The 22,829-nt window shown below is 26.8% G+C and overlaps 1 protein-coding gene across 1 annotated transcript in view; it reads left to right on the top strand.

Moving 5' to 3' along the window:
• LOC100199769 (histone acetyltransferase type B catalytic subunit) overlaps positions 1–22,829 on the top strand; it is a 48,062-nt gene that overhangs the window by 20,546 nt on the left and 4,687 nt on the right. Inside the window, exons 3-11 of the mRNA XM_065810790.1 lie at positions 2,815–2,890; positions 5,514–5,550; positions 8,914–8,994; positions 9,570–9,612; positions 9,700–9,818; positions 10,805–10,892; positions 11,081–11,114; positions 11,508–11,609; positions 14,151–14,194. Of these exons, the coding sequence (XP_065666862.1) occupies positions 2,815–2,890; positions 5,514–5,550; positions 8,914–8,994; positions 9,570–9,612; positions 9,700–9,818; positions 10,805–10,892; positions 11,081–11,114; positions 11,508–11,609; positions 14,151–14,194 (624 nt within the window). The remainder of the gene's footprint in view (positions 1–2,814; positions 2,891–5,513; positions 5,551–8,913; positions 8,995–9,569; positions 9,613–9,699; positions 9,819–10,804; positions 10,893–11,080; positions 11,115–11,507; positions 11,610–14,150; positions 14,195–22,829) is intronic.

The raw sequence follows: 22,829 nt of genomic DNA, 5'->3' as shown, positions 1-22,829 counted from the left end.
TTTTCAAAAGACTAAATGATGGTAGAGGAAACTGTTCTAATAAGAGTTTATAGGCCTCCGCTGATGTATATTGAAGAATAAGGGAATATCGTAAAAGATTTGATGAAAACTTTGGCCGATCAACTGGTTTTTTGTATTTTATTTCATTGAGATCAGTCATTAAATCATTTGATAAACTATTTTCTTCTAGATAATTTTTTATATATGCTGGAAAATTCTCCAGTACACTTTTTTTCTCTAATACACAGCCAATATTTCAAAACCATGGAGGCAATGGAAGATAAGATGATTTATAGAACAAGGAAACATGCATAAACTCATCAACTACAATTGTTTCTGTAACTTCTAAAATACCTAAGCGTTGATTAACTTCTAAATTAAAAAATATGTATTTGTCATTATATATTTTGAGCTGATACCCTTCTAGGTTAACATTATTTAAATCATTTAAACAGTGAATTTTATCTTTCTCTATAAATAAATTGGATTCATCCTGATTATTTGATGGATGACGGACAGACGGTGGCTTTCTACCCTTCGATGTAGTTGGATATACTGATAATGGTATTTTTTCAGGTAAGCAATAAATAGTTGGAACGGGATTTAAATCCCAAATTAATGTAACTCTTTTGCCAATTTTTAAATACTTTTCTTCAAAATGTTTAGCACAAATAGCCGAATTTTTACTAGGCTTCCATAACTTTCGATTGATAAATACTACCCACTGATTTAATAAGTCAGGATTATTTTCTGGAAATCCAAAAAGTGGATGCTTTTCAGGAATAAAATTAATTCAATTCTCTCTCTTTTTATATCCAGTTTTACAGTAAATTACAGCACATGTGTTAACCATATTAAGAATATTTGAATAAACTGTTTTAAAATAGGTTTATGTAAGTCAAAAAGTTACCCTTCTAATTTTTCGCTCCGAAAAGCAAGATATCCGGCCGTGTAATTATAGTAGGCCATGAGTAGATGAGTGTTGGGTGCCAATTACCAACATAACTTGTATAATTGATGCACCTGTAACAACAAATGGACGTTTTTATACTTTGACCGTCGATGCATCTAAGCTAATCTTAACATTATCTTGACTTTGATTTTTTTTTGTATTTTATTTTGTAAATAATGAAGTAAAACGGAACAAGTATAAAGCAATAAAAATTTTTGAATACAATATTTTCAAAGTTATCTTAAATTTAAAACACATTTATGTGTTTTTTTAAAAAAAAAAAAATTTTTTTTGAGAAAAAAAGTGGGGCATGGTCCCAGGTGCCCCAGCCCCATGGACCATCTGGTCGTCTGACCTGAAACAATTTTAACGCATGTTCATCAGGACTACACAAATGCTGAAAGTTTCAGAGCTGCAGCTTGTCTGGAAGATAGTGAAAAATCCATCTCAAGATTCTGCTCAAAAAAGTGGGGCACATGCCCCCAGCCCCCTCCCCTAGTGTCTTGGGCCCTTTTTTAATTTTAAAATGCTCGTTTATCAACACTATATAAATACAGAAATTTTCATAGCTCTAGCTAGTCTGAAAGGTAGTGGAAAATGTATTGCAAGATTCCGCTACAAAAAGGTGGGGCCTGTGCCCCGTTATTCATATTTGGAAATCCATATACTTGCAGATCAAAACTCTTATGTTTTCTGAAAGATCATAAAATTTAGAATAATGTGTAAAAAAAATTTTTTTGATATCATCAAGGCCACATGGGTTTCTTGAGCATCAAAATCAGGTATATAAAAAATTGCCTAAATTTATTTAAATTGATAATTACAGGTACTTAAAAATATTTTTTTATATTTTTGATTATTTCATTGGGTTCTTCAACCCTGAAAATAGCCAGGTACAAATTTTTAAGTCAAAATATCAAATATTTTTAAAGCTATGTGACTTGGAACCTTTAAACAAAGGTCTCAATTCTGAGAGGACAAGAGGGGCCTGGCCAAGATCAGTTGAAAGTAAAATGATCATATTTCAGGATCCCCTTGGAGCTAGAAGCTAAAATTTTCAAGAATTTCTTGTTTTACTAAGTACTCTCAACTGTATAAAAATCAGCAAAATCTGAGATGTATGGTGACATTTTTGAAAATTTCTGGCTCAATTGACATGGAATTACCCCTTATTTAGTCTTTTCCGCTTGAAAAAATGCTCACTAAAAAGTCTTTTTTAAATTGGAACAAGTCTTTTTTTTCATCAAATACTTTAATTAACAATCATGATTATACTTTTATTAATCATTCTATTGAAAATTTAAATAAAATGTTCGTTTTGCTGTTTTTAAATTATTTATTTTGTTTAGAATTTAAATAAAAAACTTTTTTTTTAAACTTTTTTATTTTAGTTATTTTATTTAGAACTTAAAACATTCTTTCTTGCCTTTTTTATTTTTTTGTTTAGAATTTAAATAAAATTCGTTTTGCCGGGGTTTTTTTAAATTATTTCATTTAGAATTTATTTAAGGCATTTTTTTTTTAATTCAAAAATGCCTTTTTTTAAAATTTAAATAGCCTGATAATGATCATCCAGCCAGCACTTTTTGTGTGTTGGTATTAAATTTCAAATAGAGAAGAGTGCTTATTATCAAGTAGATACACAACAAGTATAACTTAATTTACAATTATTTTTAGTTTAAACCATTTTTATATAATTGCATCTTACTGATGTCTGTAGAATTAAAATGAGTATTTTATTTGTTTGGAATTTTTTTTATTAAAAGCAATTGTATTTGTTTTTTTTTTTGTATGAGTCAGGGTATTAAAAACCATCCAACTTGGATTTTATTTTAATTATCTTCCTTTAAATATTTTTAAAGTGCATTCTGAAGAAGACGTCATTGGCAAAGAAGGAGTTTTCCACCCAATGATGAGTCATCAAGTCTTTGGGGAAAGGTAATTATTTTAATGTTATTTAAAACGTGAAATATTTTACTTGAAACAGTTACTTTTTATAAAGTTAAATTTTTGTATTGTTTAACATATTTTATAGATAATTATTTAAATAATATTTTTAAAAGTTATCTAAACTTTATCAATATTATTAATGAGATTTTTTAATTTATTAATCATTTATTATAGTATTTTTTATCACTATTATTTTAAGTTAATTAGCTGGTTGTTTTTTATGTAGGGTTGTGATGATTATAAGTATTAAAAAAAAAACATGGGTTTCATTGTTTGAATTAAATGATTGTGATTGTGAATCCTATTTTCTTATTAATTGCATTACACTTTTCTGTTTAGTTTTTAAAAATAAATAGAAAAAATGAAAGTAAATGCATTAAAATTTATTTTAAAATAGTTGCAAAAAAACCATAGTTGTTGTTCTTGACCTCTGTTATAATTTAAATTATTGTGCGTTAACATCATTGTAAATTAATTACTGCATGATCAGCCCATAAAATTTAAAGGATTTCAGGTCTGCTTAAGAGTACTGTACGTAGCTGACATCAAGTCGGCTCAATATTGCTCTTGATTTTTTGTATTTTGTTACAAATAGGTGAATAAATAATAGTAATAAAAGCATGGCTTTAGAAAACAGTATTTTTAAAGAATGTAGCATTAAAACTTTACTTACCTAAACTTGATATATACTTACAGTATATAACTAATTTATGAATGAATAATTTTCTATTTTTAAAGTTGTTTTTTAACAAAAAAAAGTTTTTCATAGTTTATTTATTATATTCTCATTCATTTTTTAGATTGATCATAAAAAGGACATTGTTTAGAAATTTAGTTTTTGAGCAGTAGGCAAAGATTTTGTTAACCACAAATTGCTTTAAAAAAATTAGTAGTTACATTTAACTCCAAGTTATTCTAAACTCCACAGTGGAAGAAGAATTTACTTGGTATAAATAAAATAGAAATAGGCGTCACTTTCTTAGTTGGATAGTATCAGAACTTTTTTTCTTCACTTGATCTTAAATGGATCCCAAACCGCAGAGACGTTTCGTTCATATTATAGACAATGATTTTTAAAAAAATGTTGAATTTTTTTTTATTAAAGCAAAGGAATAAATGCATACCAAGAAAAACTAACTTTTTTGTTTTAGTCAAAGCTGGCCTTCTTCATTTTGTAGTAGGTCAAATAGTCTTCATAATATGCGCTGCAATCTACAGACTTGATAATTTATCCAAGCCTGTTTTATTCCTAAGAGTTTTAGTATATAACGTCATTGATTTTTTTATTTGTTTAAAAAGTCGATCTTATAAACAAACAAAAAAACCAAACCAAACAAGAACTAGAAGAGCAAGTCATATTGCATGTAGTATGTTAATTTTTTACTCAACACATACATGCCTGATTTAATAACTTTAAGATGCTAGAATAATCAATCCAATAAAGTAAACAGAAAACATGAATTGAATTCATATTTTGTCATTTTAAATTTAAAAAAATCAATTATATATATAAATAAAAAAATCTTAGCACAACAGTTTAAATATCAAGGTTGGAATAATTTTGTTAACTTTGTGATTTAATGTGATTTCACTATGATAGTGGACTATTGAAGAGAAAGCATGACATGAGAAATTGACCTCAATACTTTTTTTTCCACACAAGCAATGAGAGTCAAACAGTTTTATTATGGTCATTATTATTACCGAGTGTGCTAAAATAAATTTCAATATTTTGTCAAAATTTTTAGATTTACACTTTATTACAATAATCATTGGTTTAAACATTTTATATCATATTTTTGATTGGTTATCATTATTTTGAAAAATCTTTGAAAAGCGATTGAATGATGGAAATTTCATTGACAATTAAGTATGTTTTAGCATCTTTATAAGCAGCTATTAATATTTGCAAAAATATATACCTAATCTGGCTATCACATAAGAACCTATCTTATGCCAGTTTGTTTTGCATATTATCTCATATTCATTCTTTCAACTAACTTTTTAGCTTGTTAATTTAAAATTTATTTTGTTATTAGTAGATTTTTTTGTAATATTTATAGTAGGTAATAGTTTTTTTACAGGGTTTCCACTCCTCCTTAAAAACCTTAAATATCCTTTTAAAAAAATCCTCCTTTTAAAAGTCCTTAAATAAACTTACAAAAAGGTAAAATTTGACTGCTCACCTTAATTTCTCTATATTTATTGTTATTTTTTAAACATTAAGGAAATTTTATTAAAGTGAAGGATTATACTTATTAATAAACAAGAAAATATATAGTTCTTTGATTGTTTGCAGACCTATATTTCGAATATATAAATTTATATTTATATATGTAAAGTAATATATTAATTTATAATAATTTTTCTGTTTATATTTAAAATTTATTGAAAAAAATAAGATTCTGTTTCTAATGTAACTATTTTCTCCTTAATTCTCCATATTTTTTCTTTCAAAAAATTGTCGTTCGTGACCAAATCTCCTTAAATATTAGAAAAATATCTCCTTAAATCTTCTTAAAATCCTTACTTTTAGCCTCAGTTTTAATAGTGGGAACTCTGTTATACTTTCTATGTTCTATTTTAATAAATATTATATTTTTTGTTATAGTGAAACTATATTTGGATACAAAGGACTTAACATACAAGTAAGAAAATTGCAATTAACTTATTACAAAATTACTATAAAATATATAAAATCACAGTAAGTGCACTTAGCTGTGTATGGAATCTCACCAATGATGTAACCATACATAAGTAATCACTTGTAAGAGCATAAGTACTCCAATTGACTTAGGTTGAAACTAGCTTCTTGTTTTATCTATATATTTGAACAAGTTCAAACTGATTATCAAGAGTTTTTTTATGTTCAATACGGCATCAGTTATAAAATGACATAAATAACAAGTATACATAATATCACTGAATGTTTTATAGCATGCACTGAATGTTCATAAGCATTAAAATGTTGAAAATTTCTTATTTTAGTTTCAAACTAAGTTTAGTTTTCAAACTAAACAAAGTTCTCTCATAATTCCTACTGATGTAGGAGGAATAATTTATACAGACCTTTTTAAGTTTTTTTTATCATCATTGACATCATTCTTTTTTCAAATCTTGTTAACAATTTGATCATTTCATTCACAAAACATTGAAAAGAAAGACCAGTTTTACTAGTTTTAAAGCAACACAAAGGTTATTGTCATCATATTTTGTTAAATTAACATTCAAACAGTTAAAGCTACTTTTATCTCTGTTGCAAGGTTTACAAAATGTTTTCAAACTTTTAAATATTTTAATAGTACTGCTCCATATTGTTCTTGAATCACACTTAGTCATTTCCAAAATTTTCATTAATAAATTTTGAATTTTTTAAAAGTTTTGAAGGCTGAAGTTTATCATCATTGCTTGCTGTGGATCTATGAAACTTTTTATCTTTTTTTATTTTCTTATTTTAACCACAGGTTCTTGATATTCTAGTTTTAATGAATTAGAATCAAGAATAATTAATATCTTATCACTTCAATTTTTTCTTTCTTATTACTGTCAACTAGATAATATTACCTTCAGTTTCTATATCACCATCAACAAAGTTATAATCATTGTAGTTTTATATATTGATTGCTTTTTTTCTTTCTTCGTAAAAACCACATCAACTGCAAATAGATTATTAGTGTGATAGTAACACGTTTGATATTTAAGATTAGTGTCTTGATCAATAAAACAGCAACAAAAACTACAATGTCCTTGTTCAAATTAAAATCCAAAAAATTAAGCTTATTACTTCCATATGATTACACCACTGATTTAATGGCTGTTGTTGCTAGTATTCTTCCATATATTCTAAACATTCCTTGAGATTTAAATCCTTTGTTATGATATAAATTTAAGTTTGTATATCTCCTTTTTTTTTCTGAGATTTACTCAACAAATGTCAAGCTAAATTTCTTTTTATCTTGAAGTTTTACTTTTAAAGTTAAAAACTTGACTAATTTTAAGTCATTATTGATCAATTATTTATGGAATCAGCTTTCATGTCATTACCAAAAGTGAAGTTTTATAATCAGCATTTCAGACTCCGAGGTACTAAATCTTTTTAGGTTTTTTTTTTTTGTGATCTATACTATTCCTTTTTAATCTATTCCGAAATGTTTATGAGTAACTGCTATTGATAATAGCAGTTATTTGATTCAAAATGTTATGTAATCTTGGAGAATGAGGGGTAATTCCATGTAAAAGGAGAATGATCAATCAAATTAGCCCTCAAATTCTTTTAACCAGTAGTACCTATTAATGAAACATGAAAAACTGTAAAGTTTGAGCTACCAAATTCAAATGGTTCAAAAGTTATGACATTTTAAAATTCAGCTTAAAACTCCCTTTTTTTGACCAAATCTGTCATTATGTTTTTTGTCAATGTACTTTTTAATGAATAGTTTAAACTCTAGTGGAAGAATGTCTGAAAATTAGTATCTCACCATTTTTGAAAGTGCTGAATCCAGAGATGATGAGCAAATAATCCAATTCTAAATATTTGATAAAATTTTTTTTTCAATTTCAACATATCACTAGTCAAATCTTTTGTTTCGTTAACATGGGTTGCGTTTTACTCAGGATTTACCTTACCTTCAGGAACTCTAATTGTGAAATAAGAGGTCTAAACAAGTTTCAGTCTCTGAAGAAAAAAAACTGTATTGCTCTGTATAACTTGCATATTTATTTTCAAGAAACAAGATTATGGGTATAAATTTGAAGTTGCAGCCTTCTGTTAGAAAAAGTTTTTTTAATGCATTCAACAAGGAAGTCTAGACTGCCAGCTTTGGTTTGAATCTCTTTGATAACTTCTATGTTGTTAGTGCAGCAAAATAGGATTCCATGACATCCAGAGTAGTTGCAAGTTTCCTAATAACTTAAACTTTCTTTATCTTTCTCTTTCCAAGTGAAGGCTTGTTAGAAAAATTGTTACAGATTTTGGGTAAATGAACTTTTAGTACTGTTGAGCAATGATTTTGTTGATTCCAACATAGTTTCTTTCTCCATATCATCTTCAATTAATTTTAGTTCCAATTCTTTCTCTTCTGACTCTTTAGTTGATTTTAATTTATGTCTGCATTATAGACAGCTTTTCACTTAGTACTAAGTGTTTGCCTATATAAGTTTTCAATGATTTTGCTTTAACTGATAAAAAATAAAGGCAAATTTAGTTGATTTTAGTCCCTAATGTTTAAACTCTTAGAGGAATAAAATTTGAACTTAAAAACTGTCAAAACTTTGAATGTTTAAACATACACATGTTTAAACTGGAAGCTCTATTTCATACATTCACTTAGAGTTTTAGATTTCAAAATAGTTGTGCTTAATCATTTTTTTAGTAAGGTTCAATTAATGCTTGCTTATAAAAAAAGCTCTTTTTCATCGTCTGTTAGGACGTGTTTAGATAAGTTGGTAACTAATTTATTATTAAATTGATGTGAGAAATTTGACTTAGCCTTAATGATATCTTTATTATTCTGCCTCATGTTGCTATGTGGTTTGCTCTCTCAAATTTTCCTTTCAAACTAAATTAAGACTAAATTACTACTTACTAATCAGAGATGCGGAGTCCTGGAGTCTCAAAAGAACTCTGGGTTTAAATCTCTATTTTTTCTTGGTCTCTGATGTACAGAAGCTCTTAAAATATGACTTATGGTCTAATGACTTATGGTCTGCAACAAGTAAAAAAATCATGAGGTTCAGTGTTAAACTATAGTTTTTTTGTCCGGAGTCCTGAAATCATTGCCACCATTATAAATAAGGTTACACTGGGTTCAAAACTGATTGTTATTTTAACCTGAAAGTTTTCTCAATTTTTGGAACTCATCGTTACCAAAAACCATTAAGAAATTATCATTTTTTGGCTTTCTAATCCAGAGTCTCTTTTTGGGGCTCGGCATTCCTGTTACTAATTTAGTCTTAATAATAATTTATAATAATTTCAAAAATATTTAAAGTTTCATTAAAATTTTATTTAGTTGTATTATCATGCTGGAAGTTTACTGACTTATCTTAATATGGAATACCATGAGCAAATACCAAGATCATATGGAATCAAGGTTTTTAATAATATATTATTTTTTTAAAGTAACCAATCACAAACTTTTTTTTTTTAAATCTGACAAGTTTTTTTTTTTTCTCAATAAAATGTTTTAATAAAACAACATATTTTAAATAATTGAGCCAAAGTTATTTAGGCTTATTTATTATTGTGCCAAAGTTATTTAGGAGTTATTGAAGCTTAGTTATTTGTCAACAAATTATTTTCAAAACTTTAAAAGTTGGTTAATATTACATGATCTTAATTCCTTTCACAATTCCATAATTTGGCATTTTATTTAATGAAAAATTTTTTATTTTCATATAGGATTTTAAAAAGTAATCTTTATTGCTTCTTGATTTAAAACAATTTTTTTTCTGAAATAATGATCATCCTAAATATAAATAACAAAGTTAACAATCATCCTTAATAAAAGTAACAAAGTAAACAATTATGCAATGAATTTTTGGTATGATCTGCGCAATGGTATATGAAAGTGTTTTGTTTAACACTTTTGCATACCATAAAATAACTTTATATAAATAACTTTTAGGAAAGATATTTGGATTTTATTTTTCTTTTCTATGTTTTCAGCCAGATCCAGTGATACCCAAAATTGTTGAACAAATCCCACAAGGTCAGTACACACATTAATGATCATATATTATTACTCAAATATTTTTTATAAAATCCAGATATTTTATTTATACTTTTTTTGTTACAGGTTTCATTTCAAATCGAGATGAGTTTATTTCAAAACTTCAAAAAGAAGACAGTTTCACACCTATGGGCAACAAAATTCATTCTTATTTTAATGATGATACAGAATATGAAATCTATGAGGTTTTCATGTTATTATTTATTATTATTATTATTATTATTATAATTATTGAATTTATTGAATGTTGAGGTTATTTGAGTTAGATTTTTGTTAATGAAATTAGCAAAAATAGTAAAAAATGGTTACATTAAGAACACTAACCATGTACCACATTGTAACTTACAGTACGTTACATTTGATAGTAGAGTTGGTCCTTTGTGTTATTAATAGTAAAAACAGTAAAAAGAAAGAGCACTATTGGGTTTAACTTAGTGTAAATAATTTATGTTTAGTGTTCTTGCATTTAAATTATTTTTTTGTAATAGCTCAATCCTACTTGAATCTCAAGTACGTTGAATAATGGAGTAAATTAAAAAATTAAAGTTTATAAATTCAATTCTTTTTCATTAACTATTTCAAATCATTTGGTTTTGTCACTTCTTATTCTTTTCTTATTTAGTTTAGTGATATTTTTAAACATTTTTGATCTGGTATTGTTATTGCATATATGAGAAACATTTCAATTTCTTTTTTTCCCACACTTTTTTCATGTGTAATAATATAGTTTTTAATAACATGATTCCAAATTTAAAAAGCACACTCAAAATTTGGTCTTGCTTTTTGAATCGCAGTTATGAATAATTTTTATCAATCCTTTTTCTTTTGTCAAACATTTTAATTTTGATAAAAGTAAAATAACGAGGGATCAAGCATTTAAAATTTTTGTAAGTAATTTTTTATGTTTTAATGTTTTGCTTTTTTTTTTTATTAGTTGTTTCTATTTTAAATCATTTGATATTTTATGAATTTAAGATATTTTTCTTATTCTCAGATGTAGACATTAATTTTGTGAATCTTTATTGTTTTAATAAATCTATAAATAATAAAATATAATGTAAATGTTTATTGACTATTACCTAATGCTATTTAACTCGGTACTAACTTTAATTCTAATTTACATTCTCCAATTATAAAATCTGTTCTTTGCATCGATATTTTTTGTTTAAAGGCTGATATATTTACTCCTCGTCTAAAAGAATATCACGAAAAGCTGCAGACATTTATTCTTTGGTATATTGATGCGGCATCATTTATTGGTACATAATTTTTTTAGTTATTTTAAATATTGTAATTATTTTATTTGAATGTTATCATCATATTTTTATTTATTTAGATTTTTTTAATTTGCAATTATTAATAATTTTTAAGTAAAAGTGTTGTCGTTGTTTTTTTGTTTGTGTAATTATTATTATTTTTTTGTTTTTTTGTTACTGTTTTATTTTAGATATTGATGATGAGAAATGGCATTTCTTTTTGTTGTAGGTTTAATAATAATTTTATTTGTTATTATATTATCATGAGAATTGTATTTATAGTATTGAGTTTTTTATAAATTTCATTTTAAAAGATTAATATTTTGCTGGGCGCAACTTTTATGTAGAAGATTATTGTAGTGTATCTCTACTAGAGTCCCTGGTAGTACAATGTTTAACTTGTTTCCGTGCCAACAACCTTTTTTTGTCATAGGTTGTGTTTTAAAGTTCTAACGTGTTAAAAAGAATTTTTTTTTAAATGAGTAACTTTGACTATTGTGGCTCCCTTAGGTATGGGGACATAAATACAGCATTAAAATAAATTTAAATTTTGAGTCAATCAATTCAGAAATGATACAGTACCTATACATTATAATCAATCAATTTTATTTAATTTAGGTTTGAAAAAAAGAAATCAATTGCTCCAATATATAATATTGTTGGATACATGACTGTTTACCATTATTATTCATATCCTGATAAATTTCGACCACGGATAAGGTAAAGAAATTCTTTTCTTTTTGCGACTACTTTTCAAAAAAAGTTATTTTGAGCAAGCAAGTTATTTTTGTTGATATTGATTTTTTGCATTGAATAGAGGTTCAATATAACTAAAAGATTTTATATGATGATGGGAGACTTGTTGTGTTATCATTTAATAGGGTGTTACAAAATATTTTACTTGGGCAACTTTTGTTCACAAAGATTGTTTTAAAGGAAAGAAAAGTTCTACTTCTTAGTATATGAAATCATTGCTATATAATAATTTTTATATTATTCTTAACACTTTTATTTGAGTTATCATGAATGAATTATCAATTCAACAAGTTTTTTGTTTTTTTGTAAGTTAAAATATTGTAAGAGGGTTGTAACAACATTTAAGTATTAAATATATAAAAGTTATTCGAGTAAAATGAAGTTTTTCTTTAAACATTTTTTAATGTTCATTTTCCACACTTGTGTAGTTTGAACAGAAACATATATCAGAATGCCATTTTTTTATTTAAATATTACATAATGGAAATCTTAAAGCAAATTTTTAACTGAATGTCCTTCCTGGTGTTAACCTTTTTTGTTGATCAGGACTGAATATTTTTGTTGTGATAATACCACTAGAAGGATTACCATCCAAGGTTTATAAGCTCCTTCTATCCAAATACAATTAAAATAGAGATACAAATATACCCAAAATACAATTAAATACAATTAAAATAGAGATTTTATATCAGAGTTCTCCTACTTTTAGGTAAGTTGCCTCCACCATAGCTCACCTGCTCCAAATTTATTAAATTAGATTTAATGTTTCAGTATTTTTGATAAAATTTATGCACCATTAGATTTTTTATTTTGACAATTTGTTGAATATGGTATCTTATTATTAGGATATTTGGTTTTATAATAAAATTAGAGATTTTTTATCATGAAACCATTGTTAGTTATCGTCATATAGTTTTCTTCACCAAAAATCAATGGTTTCTGTCAGTTTAAACAATATAACGTTCAAACAAAGTTTTAATAGATAAAATCTAGTAAACTTTCTTAAAAACTTTTTAAAAGTAAATAGTATTTTAATTAGTAATTTCTACTTTGTAAAGGTTGTTGAAACTGAAAAGTGTTTGAAAAAAATTTTTTAAATAATTTTATTTCTTTAAAATACAGTTAAATCAAGGAGAACCATCCTTTGATTTGTATGAAGTATGTTTCTTAAAAAATATATCACACAATTTCTCAAAAAAATTATAAATATAAATAAAAGAAAAAATAAAAAAAAATAAAAAAATTCTTACTTTACTTTTTTTAAACAAACTTAATGCTAATAAAATTTTACTCTGTTAAAGTAACAAACTTAACCTAATTAATGCTATTAAATAATAGAAATAGCTAGCAGTGAGTGACCCTGTAATTTACTGTTTGTGAATTAATGTAATTTTTTTCCACAATTTTTCATTAAATCATTACTCAATTTCTCATTAAATCATTACTCAAAGGGTTTTTTCATAAAATGCTATAGCATATGGCTCTTATAAAATGTAGAAATGGGTATAAAGAGTTAATTTTTTATTGTTATCAATAAACAAAGATTAGTATCTTAGTGTTGAATTCTATTTTCCTAATCTACTGGCTAATGATCAACATAAATTTCAAATGTTGAAAATTACTAAATTAAACCCATAGACACAGTATGCAAACTAAATTGAAATAACATTGAAAAGTTTTTTTGAGTTGGTTAACAGAAAAAATTATCAAGGTTACATTGATTAGAAGAAAGTTCCTTACGAGTTTTTGTAATGTTGTATTATCTTTTTGTATTGTATTGTATTATCTATTCTGTAGTTTTTTGAGTTTGTCTCCATGATTTGTTGATGAATACCAGAAAAAAATATTTATTGAAAATGACAATTAAAAAACGCACAATGTTAAAACTTATTAATAGTGGCACTACTTATCAATGTTTTAATAGTGGTTGATCATCAGCTCTTCTAGAGTAATCCTCCTAGTGGTTGTATTGGATATATATTCTAATATATTCTGTGCTCATCTGTGAAACATGCTAGGAATCAGCAACGAGATGTAAAAAATTGCTACTCTTCCATATCCTATTTGAATATTAAAATGGTATTATGAAAACCTATTTCAACAACATAAGTGTGAAACCATAAGTGCTAAGTTTCTAAAAAAGATAAATAAATACTAATAATTAATAACTACAAATTTGTTAAATTAAACTCTACACAGAACAACAATCAAGTTTCTCATTGCTGTGCATCCTAATGTTTAGTACCTGCAAATATTTTGTCCCTGCAAATGTTTTGTCCCTGCAAATGTTTTGTCCCTGCAAATGTTTTGTCCAAATCGAATATAAAACTGAAATAACCAACTCATACTTGTTTTCAAAAAACAAAAATGAAATAATGTATTTATAATTTTAACATATTTAGGATTAATTCTAATAACTTGATTATTAAAGTTTATTGATATAATTTATAAATTTTAAAATTGTTTAAATAAAAAATTGATAAATTTATATTTACTTTTGTTCAGTCAAACGTTGATTCTTCCTCCTTTTCAAAGAAAAGGTCACTGTGGTAAGTCTTGAATTTTTTTTTTAAGCTTCTTTTTATAACATTTGGCTAAATGAAGTATGAGGTATGCAGTATAAACTTTTTTCAATGGGTTAAATATAAACTAAATATATTATATATTATTTATTTCAATATTTAATAATATTTGTATAAATTTAATGATATTAATAATAATTTGTATTAATATAATAATATTATAGATATTTTTAAAGTAATCTATCTGCAACTTGTTAATTATTTTTATTGAAAAAGGATTGTTTACTTTTAAATGTTATTAAATTATACATGTGTACAAAACAGTATCAAACAAATACATTAATAAAACATTACAAAACATATGTAAATGAATATAATACGATATAAAACACAGTATAAATTTTATAATACAATACAATGTATATAATATAAAACAATCTAAAAAAAAAGTTTACATAAATGTGTTTTTATTTAATTTAATTCGAATAACAGGATCTTTGCAAATGTATTGGGCTATTAGAACAAAAGTTTGCACAACATGAACTTGATTTACAAAAAGATACTGTTGGTATTATGACTGACAGAACAAGTGTGATGAAAAAAGTTGTGATGATTTTACATGTAAATCAGCAGTTATGTTTTGCCCATGGTCTGCAACTAGCCATTATTAAAGTACTATATCAAAAGCAGGGTATAGAAATAAAAATGTATCAACAGTTCAACAAAGATGAATAATCATATATAGAAGACAATTTTTCAGAGAGTAACTTTTGCGAGGGTGGTGATTTTTCTGACAACAATGAATTGGTTGATCTCGATGCTACTCATAATAAGTTACAACCCAGTGATAAAAAAGGAACAAAGGTTAATAGAAATGTTCAGTCAATCACTAATAAAAAACAATATCTTGCAGTAGTATGTTGTGACTTAACTTGGAAAGAGAATAACTCACTATGTTCCGACTGAGTTTAGAAAGCAGTGTTTTGTCGATGCATGCAGCAGTCTTTTTATTAAAAAATTAAGTACAAAAGGCATTAAATTACATAAGTCTTATTAGATAATGATTCACCTGTAAAAACAACAGCTGAGGTCCTTTGCTGTCAAGAATTTAGTTTGTTTACAACCAATGTTGTCATAACTTTTATGTTAAAAAAAAGATGCTAATGACATTGTAAGTTGAAAGTTGCATTCAATACTCGGCATAAAATAATACTAACTGTCATTTGTCATTTCAACATGTCTAATCTAACAATCATAATAAAGTAACATTAAAAAAGCAATTATTTTATAAGTTATAATAAAATTCTTAATATTTGATTGATTGATTTTTGACGCAATCTTATTACCAAGTAATAAGGAAGTCATTGTGTTGCTAAACTTTTTTCAATATTATCTTTTGAGTATGCATAGTGAATACAATATGTAACCTCTTACTCTAATACATTTTTCACTTTTTTGTTAGTGTAATGTTTATATTTTTGCAATAAATGAAGAAAAATTTGCCTTCATTCAAATTAATATTGCATATGTATCATAACATACAATTAGCTTTAGCCGAACATTCGTTAAGTCGAATCATTTGCCTTGGTCCCTTAAAGTTTCGAGTTATCAGGAATTAACTGTATATATATATATATATATATATATATATATATATATATATATATATATATATATACAGCTATGCTCAAATGTATGGAGCACCCCTATATTTTATTTAAAATTCAAAAGTAATGAACAAATAGTAAATGTGAATGTGTTTATTTGATACAAATTATTTCAATTCAACAATATTATTTAATATAATTAATATTTTGTAGCACCTCCCTTTGCCTTGATCACCGCACGTAGTCTTTTGGGCATGCTGTCCACAAGATCCTTACATACATTCGTTGGTATTTTTTCCCATTCATCCAGAATTTTCGCTTTAAATTCTTCTTTGGATTTACATCTGTAAATTGACAACTTCCTCTTCAAAATAGACCACAAATTTCTATGGGTGACAAATCTGGAGACTGGGGGGGCCACGTAATGAGGGGAACTTCATTTGTTGAAAACCAGTCCAAACTTTTTTTTGCCTTGTGGCAAGGAGCGTTATTTTGTTGAAAATAATATTGAGGGACATCTTCGTCAAATAATTTCAATATTGATGGCTCCAAAACTTCATTTAGCATGGTAATGTAGCGCTCTGCATTCATCCTACCCTCACATAAAAATATTTCACCTACGCCACTGGAGGCCATGCAACCCCAGATCATTGTGCCACCACCGCCAAATTTGACTGTAGGGATGATACATTCCGGCTCAAATGCTTCGCCTGGTCGTCGTCTTACAAAGGTGCCTCCAGGTTGCCCGAAAATCTAGGTCAAAAAAGTAAAGGAATACAAATTTGATATTATAAATTTCAACATGTAAAATTTCAGGTACTTAAAGGAATAATTTCGAAATGATATTTTTTTTTTATTTTTTGGTTACACCGTAAGTCATAATGATGCCTTACCTCTATATTTGATTCGTCTGACCAAATAATTTTGGCCCAATCTTCTGATGACCAATTTTGGTGCTGTTTAGCCCATTCTAAACGAAGTTTCTTATGGTGCTCAGTCAGCAATGGTTTTCGGCGAGCCCTTCTTCCATGTAAATTACCTTCTTTTAAGTATCTTCTAACACTTGGAGCAGAAATTTGAATTTTTCTGTGCTCCCACAGATCGCTAACCAAGTCTTTAGAAGATTTGGTCCGATTTCGAAGTGAAATCCTGTTGAGGAAACGATGGTTTCTAGGAGAAAGTATACGTTTTCTTCCCGTTTTTGGTCTATTTTCGTATGAACCAGTTTCACTAAATCTATTTATAGCATTTTGCACTGCTTTCCTTGAGCATTTCATAATTTTTGAAATTTCCACTTGGGAATGTCCTTGTTTATGGAGTATCACAATTTGGCTTCTTTCACTCACAGAAAGTTCGTGTGTTTTACTCATAATGAAAATAAATAAAGAGCGATAAAAAAAATCACTACTTTTAAACAATAGATAATGAGCGGCTGACAATAGTTACGTTTAAGATAAGAATGAAATGAATATCTTAATTCGACAGAATTTATACTAAGTGAGTATGTAGACAAGTTAAGACAAGTCTAATCATGCCCAGACAAGCAAATTCAACATGCATTAAATGATTTACTAATGCTTAAACGTAAAAAACAAATAAAATACCATTTAAAAAAAAATTCATCATGTATATCTCATTTTTTAAACACAAATATATTTAAACAAATAGGTGCTCCATACATTTGAGCATAGCTGTATATATATATATATATATATATATATATATATATATATATATATATATATATTCAGTGATGTATCCAAAATTTTTTTAGCCATACTGGTCATACTTCTGCGGACGCACTAAGGACCTTTTTTTTATTTTTTTTAGTAAATAACCTAACAATACAAAAAAAACACAATAACCAAACATATTTTCAGATCTCAAGTACCAATCGACGCAAAAAACATTAAAATGCTACTGAAAACAGTCAAACCTAACCTCTTGATAATAGAGCAATTTTGCGCTCCGCTTAAAGATGGCGATCGTAATTTAGTAAAAAAAATATATAAATCAATATAAATCTTGTGTTATTGTATCAAGAAAACAGAGCATGGCGATGGCAGCAGTAAAGATTTGACTAAAAAAGTAAAGATTCTAGAAAATAAGCTAAATGAAAAAGATGAAATCATTAAAAACCTAATATGTAGAACTGAACATTTAGAACTTTTAGAAAGACAGAACAAAAATGTACTAACTCTAGATAATGTTGTTGTTAAAAGCAAAAAAGCATGGAACATCGTAGCTGGAAAGAACATTAAGAAGACTAAAGAGCAAATTAACATCATCAATACTATTGCAAATGAAACAGCAGAACAAATGAAAAAAGAAAATAACATACTAATTTACAGAATAACCCAATGTAATAATGATGATATTTTAGAGAAAAATAAGTTTGACCAAAATGAAATAAACACAATTATGTCTAGAATTAATACAGAAGATATAAAGATAAAAAAAATGGACACGTTTAAGATCTAAAATATAAGGAAATCATCGCCAATAATTCTTGAATTAGAAAGTAAAGCCTGTAGAAATTTAATGTTGAAAAATGCATACAATAACAAGGACAAAATTAATGGTATTTATTTTAACGTTGATATGACTGAAGCAGAAAGGTGCCTTATGTATCAAATAAGAAATCAAACTAAAGAACTAAATACTTTAATTACTAATGCATCGTCGATATAATATGGTATCAGAGATTACAAAATAGTGAAATTAAAACGTTCACAAAATTAGCAACCAATGAGTTTAAATATTAGTTCATTTAAACCAATTTTGTCTAATAATAAATTCAATAAAAAAACATTGCAACTAACACATTGACTAAATATGTTAAAAAATCTCAGACACATGATGTGATTAATTCCGAAAAACATAGTATAGATATAAATAAAAATTGTCTAAGTTGTAGATACACAAATGCTACATCATTAAACAATAAATTTGACTTGTTTTTATTAGATATTGCATCCTTTAAACCTGATATCTATATGATCACAGAAACTTGGTTTAATGAAAACTCAGTTACACATGTAAATGGTTATCAAATTATCCATAATAATAGATCAAATAGTCGTTCACTAAAAACAACAACATTGAACATACTTGGTGTATTTTAAGTATAAAAATAAACAAATTTTACTTGGTTGTATTTATCGGCCACCTGATGCATCTGAAGAAATAAATATCTGTAAAATAATAGAAGAAGCTAAAAATAAAATTGATCATAATAGGTACTCTGGTTTACTTATTTCAGGAGATTTTAATTATCCAAATATAATATGGAAAAAAAACAATGTTCAAAACATGAAAAAATATGATAAATACTCCACCAAATTTGTTGAATATATAAATGACAACTACTTACATCAAGCAGTTATATCACCTACATATAATGCAGATTTAATTAATGGTAATATCTTAGATTTAATTTTAACATTGGATTGATAGAGAAGCAAAAAAAGCAATAAGAAACAAAACAAGTTTACGGCACAAACTATTATCTAATGGTTTTAAATGTGACAAGCTAAAAGTCCAATATTTTTTAATCAACAAAACAATAAAAAATCTAGTTAAATCAAAAAGAATAAATCATGAAAAAAAAAATAGCTGAGTCATCAAAAGAAAATCCAAAACTATTTTATGCATATGTTAATTCAAACAGAAAAATAAAATTAGGCATTAATATAATAACAGATAAAAATGGTTCTTTACAAACAAATCGTGATAATATTGCTAATATCCTCAATGAAAACTTTCATTCAGTATTTGTTATAGAAGATTCAACAAATTTTTCCTTCCTAGTGGAAGGCAGTGTCAGAAGTCAGAAAGCATCAAAATTTCACAATATGTTTTTTTTTACATTATTTAATTATTGACTGACTTACTCAAATTTCTCAAATGTCTTGTTTAAGATCTATCATCAACTTCCTGTTTGTTTGTAAACATTGAAAACCATGTGCTTTTGAAAAAAAAACAAATTTCTAATTTCTTTAAACTTAACAAATCTCATTATAAATTTGAATTAATGTAAGTATTAGTTATTAAGTAGTCTGAATAATTGGTGACTTCAATAGCAAAACAAGATTTTAAATAATTTTCATTAGTAGACTAGTAATAATAGGCCCTGAATGCTATAAATAATGTAAAAAAAAATATATTGTTTAATTTTGATGTTTTCTGACTTCTGACACTGCCTTCCACTAGGAAGGAAAAATTTGTTAGATTTTGAGACATTAATGGCATTGAATTTGACACGTTCAAAAAGCGAGTTATATATGATTGGACTATGTGAGAACCACTTTCAAGGTTGAAGCAGCTGCCAACGACCAAGCAAGTCCTATAACGCTTTCACCATCACCTGAAACAACTAAAGTCAGTCAGAAATGTTAGTCACGCAACTGTTAACGAAGTGTTGTTGCTTTGGACCAGGACTGCCATTCCAACAACAATTGCAAGAAATGGCAGCTGGTTGTTGTTGAAGAAGAACAAGAGACTTTAATCAGAATCTTAAAAACTGCAAGAGTCAACATTTTCAAACTCTTTAACATTGTGCATGCTGAAGCACTCCAGATGATTAAGATTAAAGAAGATGCAGATTTCCTCTTAGATTAACAGAACAAACTTGAAATGTTTATAGCAGGTGAAGACAATTTATTGGCAAAGAAGCAAGAATATGTTATCCAGAGACAAAAAGAAGAGGCAGCACGGAGAGAGATGACTAGTTTTGCATTTGCCACTATATCAGCACATTCAGCAGTTTCAGATGTATGCATGACAGACGACTATGAGAGTACTGACAGCACAAAATCTTATTCTGAATATCAGCCATCGCAACAAAATTTGGCCATACTGACAACACCAAAGAGGAGGAATGTAGAAGCGTCAGAGACAGGTGCCCTAGACAGAAATAGAATATCTGATCGTGAGGCACTGCATCTAATGGTTCCAATTGCGACCTCGCTAGGTTTTGATCCATCTTTGCTTCCTTGTTCACGAACTACCATACAAAGGGTTCGAAAGAAAGCCAGAAAACAACATGCCAAATCTGCAATGGACAGTTTTGTGCAAGATTATTCTTTGATGTTGCATTGGATGGAAAAATTCTCCCTAGCATTAGGTATCGGACAAGTTGATCGCTAGCCAGTGCTGGTGATGGTACCAATAAACTGCTTGGTGTGCCAAAATTAGCAGTCATTTTATAAAAAATATTAAAAAAGTTCTAATAAAATTGTTTTGCCTTATTTTCATTAGGTTGAATTTTTAAAATGTTGCAAAGTATTTACATTTAAATCTTTTAAAATATTTTTGACAAAAAACTGCTATCACAGTTTAGGAGGGAAAGGGGTTTGGGTATATGTGATCGTTTGTGACACAAGGGAAGGGGTTAAGAATTGACAAATATAGGGTGATGTGCTTATGGATGACCACCTTGATTGCATTTACAAACAATTTGTGCTACTAAAACAAAAATGAAAAAGATTTTAACTGATTTTTTTTGTATCAGGAGAATGGAAAATAAATCTTTTTTTTTTTTTTTAAATGTCCAAATACAAATTTATTTAATTCTTATTTTTATTTATTTATGAGTATTTATTTCAACTAAAATAAGAATACATAAATAAATAAAAAAGCAATAATATAAATAATTTTAATTAACAATAAAAAAAAAAAAGGGTTTTTTTTCTAAATTCTCCTAGTATAAAAAGTTTCAGATAAAATCTTGTCATAACAACGCAAATTACTTAATGACGTACTTTATTTTGTAAACAAAAACTTAACGCAAAAGTTTTTGTTTACAAAATAAAGTACGCCATTTTTAAACTTAGTATAATTTTATTTGAAGATAAGTTTGCTATGATCTGCGCAACACGTCCTAATGTGCTCCATGAAAATCGTCCGATGCTGCCTCAACCCTGATCTCAAGAAACATTCCACAATTTTTTTTATAAAGAATTTATATTTTTTATTTTGCGTTTAAAAAAGCCAATAATATGATACTTTTATTAAATTATTAAATACTTAATATGATATTATTTTTTTAAAGTTTTAAAAAAGAAAAATCAACTTAATATGATATTATTTTTTTAAAGTTTTAAAAAAGAAAAATCTTTTACTTTGTTTTTAGCTCCTTTTATTTTAACTTTTTCAATGTTTTTTTGATTTGTAAATAAAATTAGCAAACAAAATTAAGAAAAATTCATTATTTAGTATCAATGGATAAAAATTTACAATCATTAGGTCATTGCATATTAATTATTATTAATTTGCTTGCACTTTGCAAACGCGTAAAAAATTGTTTTAAAGAAATAAAAATTAATTAAATTTAATAACCATCATTGCATGGGCACCCGCAGGATTTTTTAATGTTTGATATTTAAATTTATCGCCAGATTTTTAATTTCGTAGAAAATAAAGTAAATTACAAAAGTTATGACTATGCAAAATTTACACCTCCCCACCCGCATTTTGCTTGGTCATAACTTTTGTAATTTACAATATTTTTCAACGAAATTTAAAATCTGTCAATTAATTTAAATATAGTTTACAATAGTAAAGTTGAAAATTTTATTACATTAGTGCCCTCATGTTTGGACAGGTAGAAGGCAAACGTTTTAGGGCTTTTTTGTTCTCAGGCCTCTGCCATCCCAAATTTTTGCAAGGTCTCCTCATTTGGCATAGGTATGAACATAGAGTTATGACTTTAAAAAAAAAAAAAAAAATTCTTGTGTAAACATAAATCGATGAACTTTTGTTAGAAAACATTGAAAACATGTTCAATTTCTCTAGTGAATATGAAAGCAATGAAGAAGAAGATGAGACTACTCCAACACCAAGCAGAAAACATCATAAAAGCAAAAATGCAGTCAACTTGGTAACTTACACAAGAGTATCAACAAACAAAGCTGCTAACATATGTAAGCAATTGGCTTGTAAAGGCATTGACATCCCATCTATTTACAAATCAACAATCAAAGAGGCAATCAAGATTAAAAAGAAATGATTGAAAAGTTGCATATGGAAAGTTGGTCCTTACACTTTGATAGCAA

Source organism: Hydra vulgaris, chromosome 11 (genome assembly GCF_038396675.1).
Source record: "Hydra vulgaris chromosome 11, alternate assembly HydraT2T_AEP".
NCBI classification, from domain to species: domain Eukaryota; kingdom Metazoa; phylum Cnidaria; class Hydrozoa; order Anthoathecata; family Hydridae; genus Hydra; species Hydra vulgaris.
Note: the sequence above shows the minus strand (reverse complement) of the source record. Positions and strands in the feature narration are given on the sequence as shown.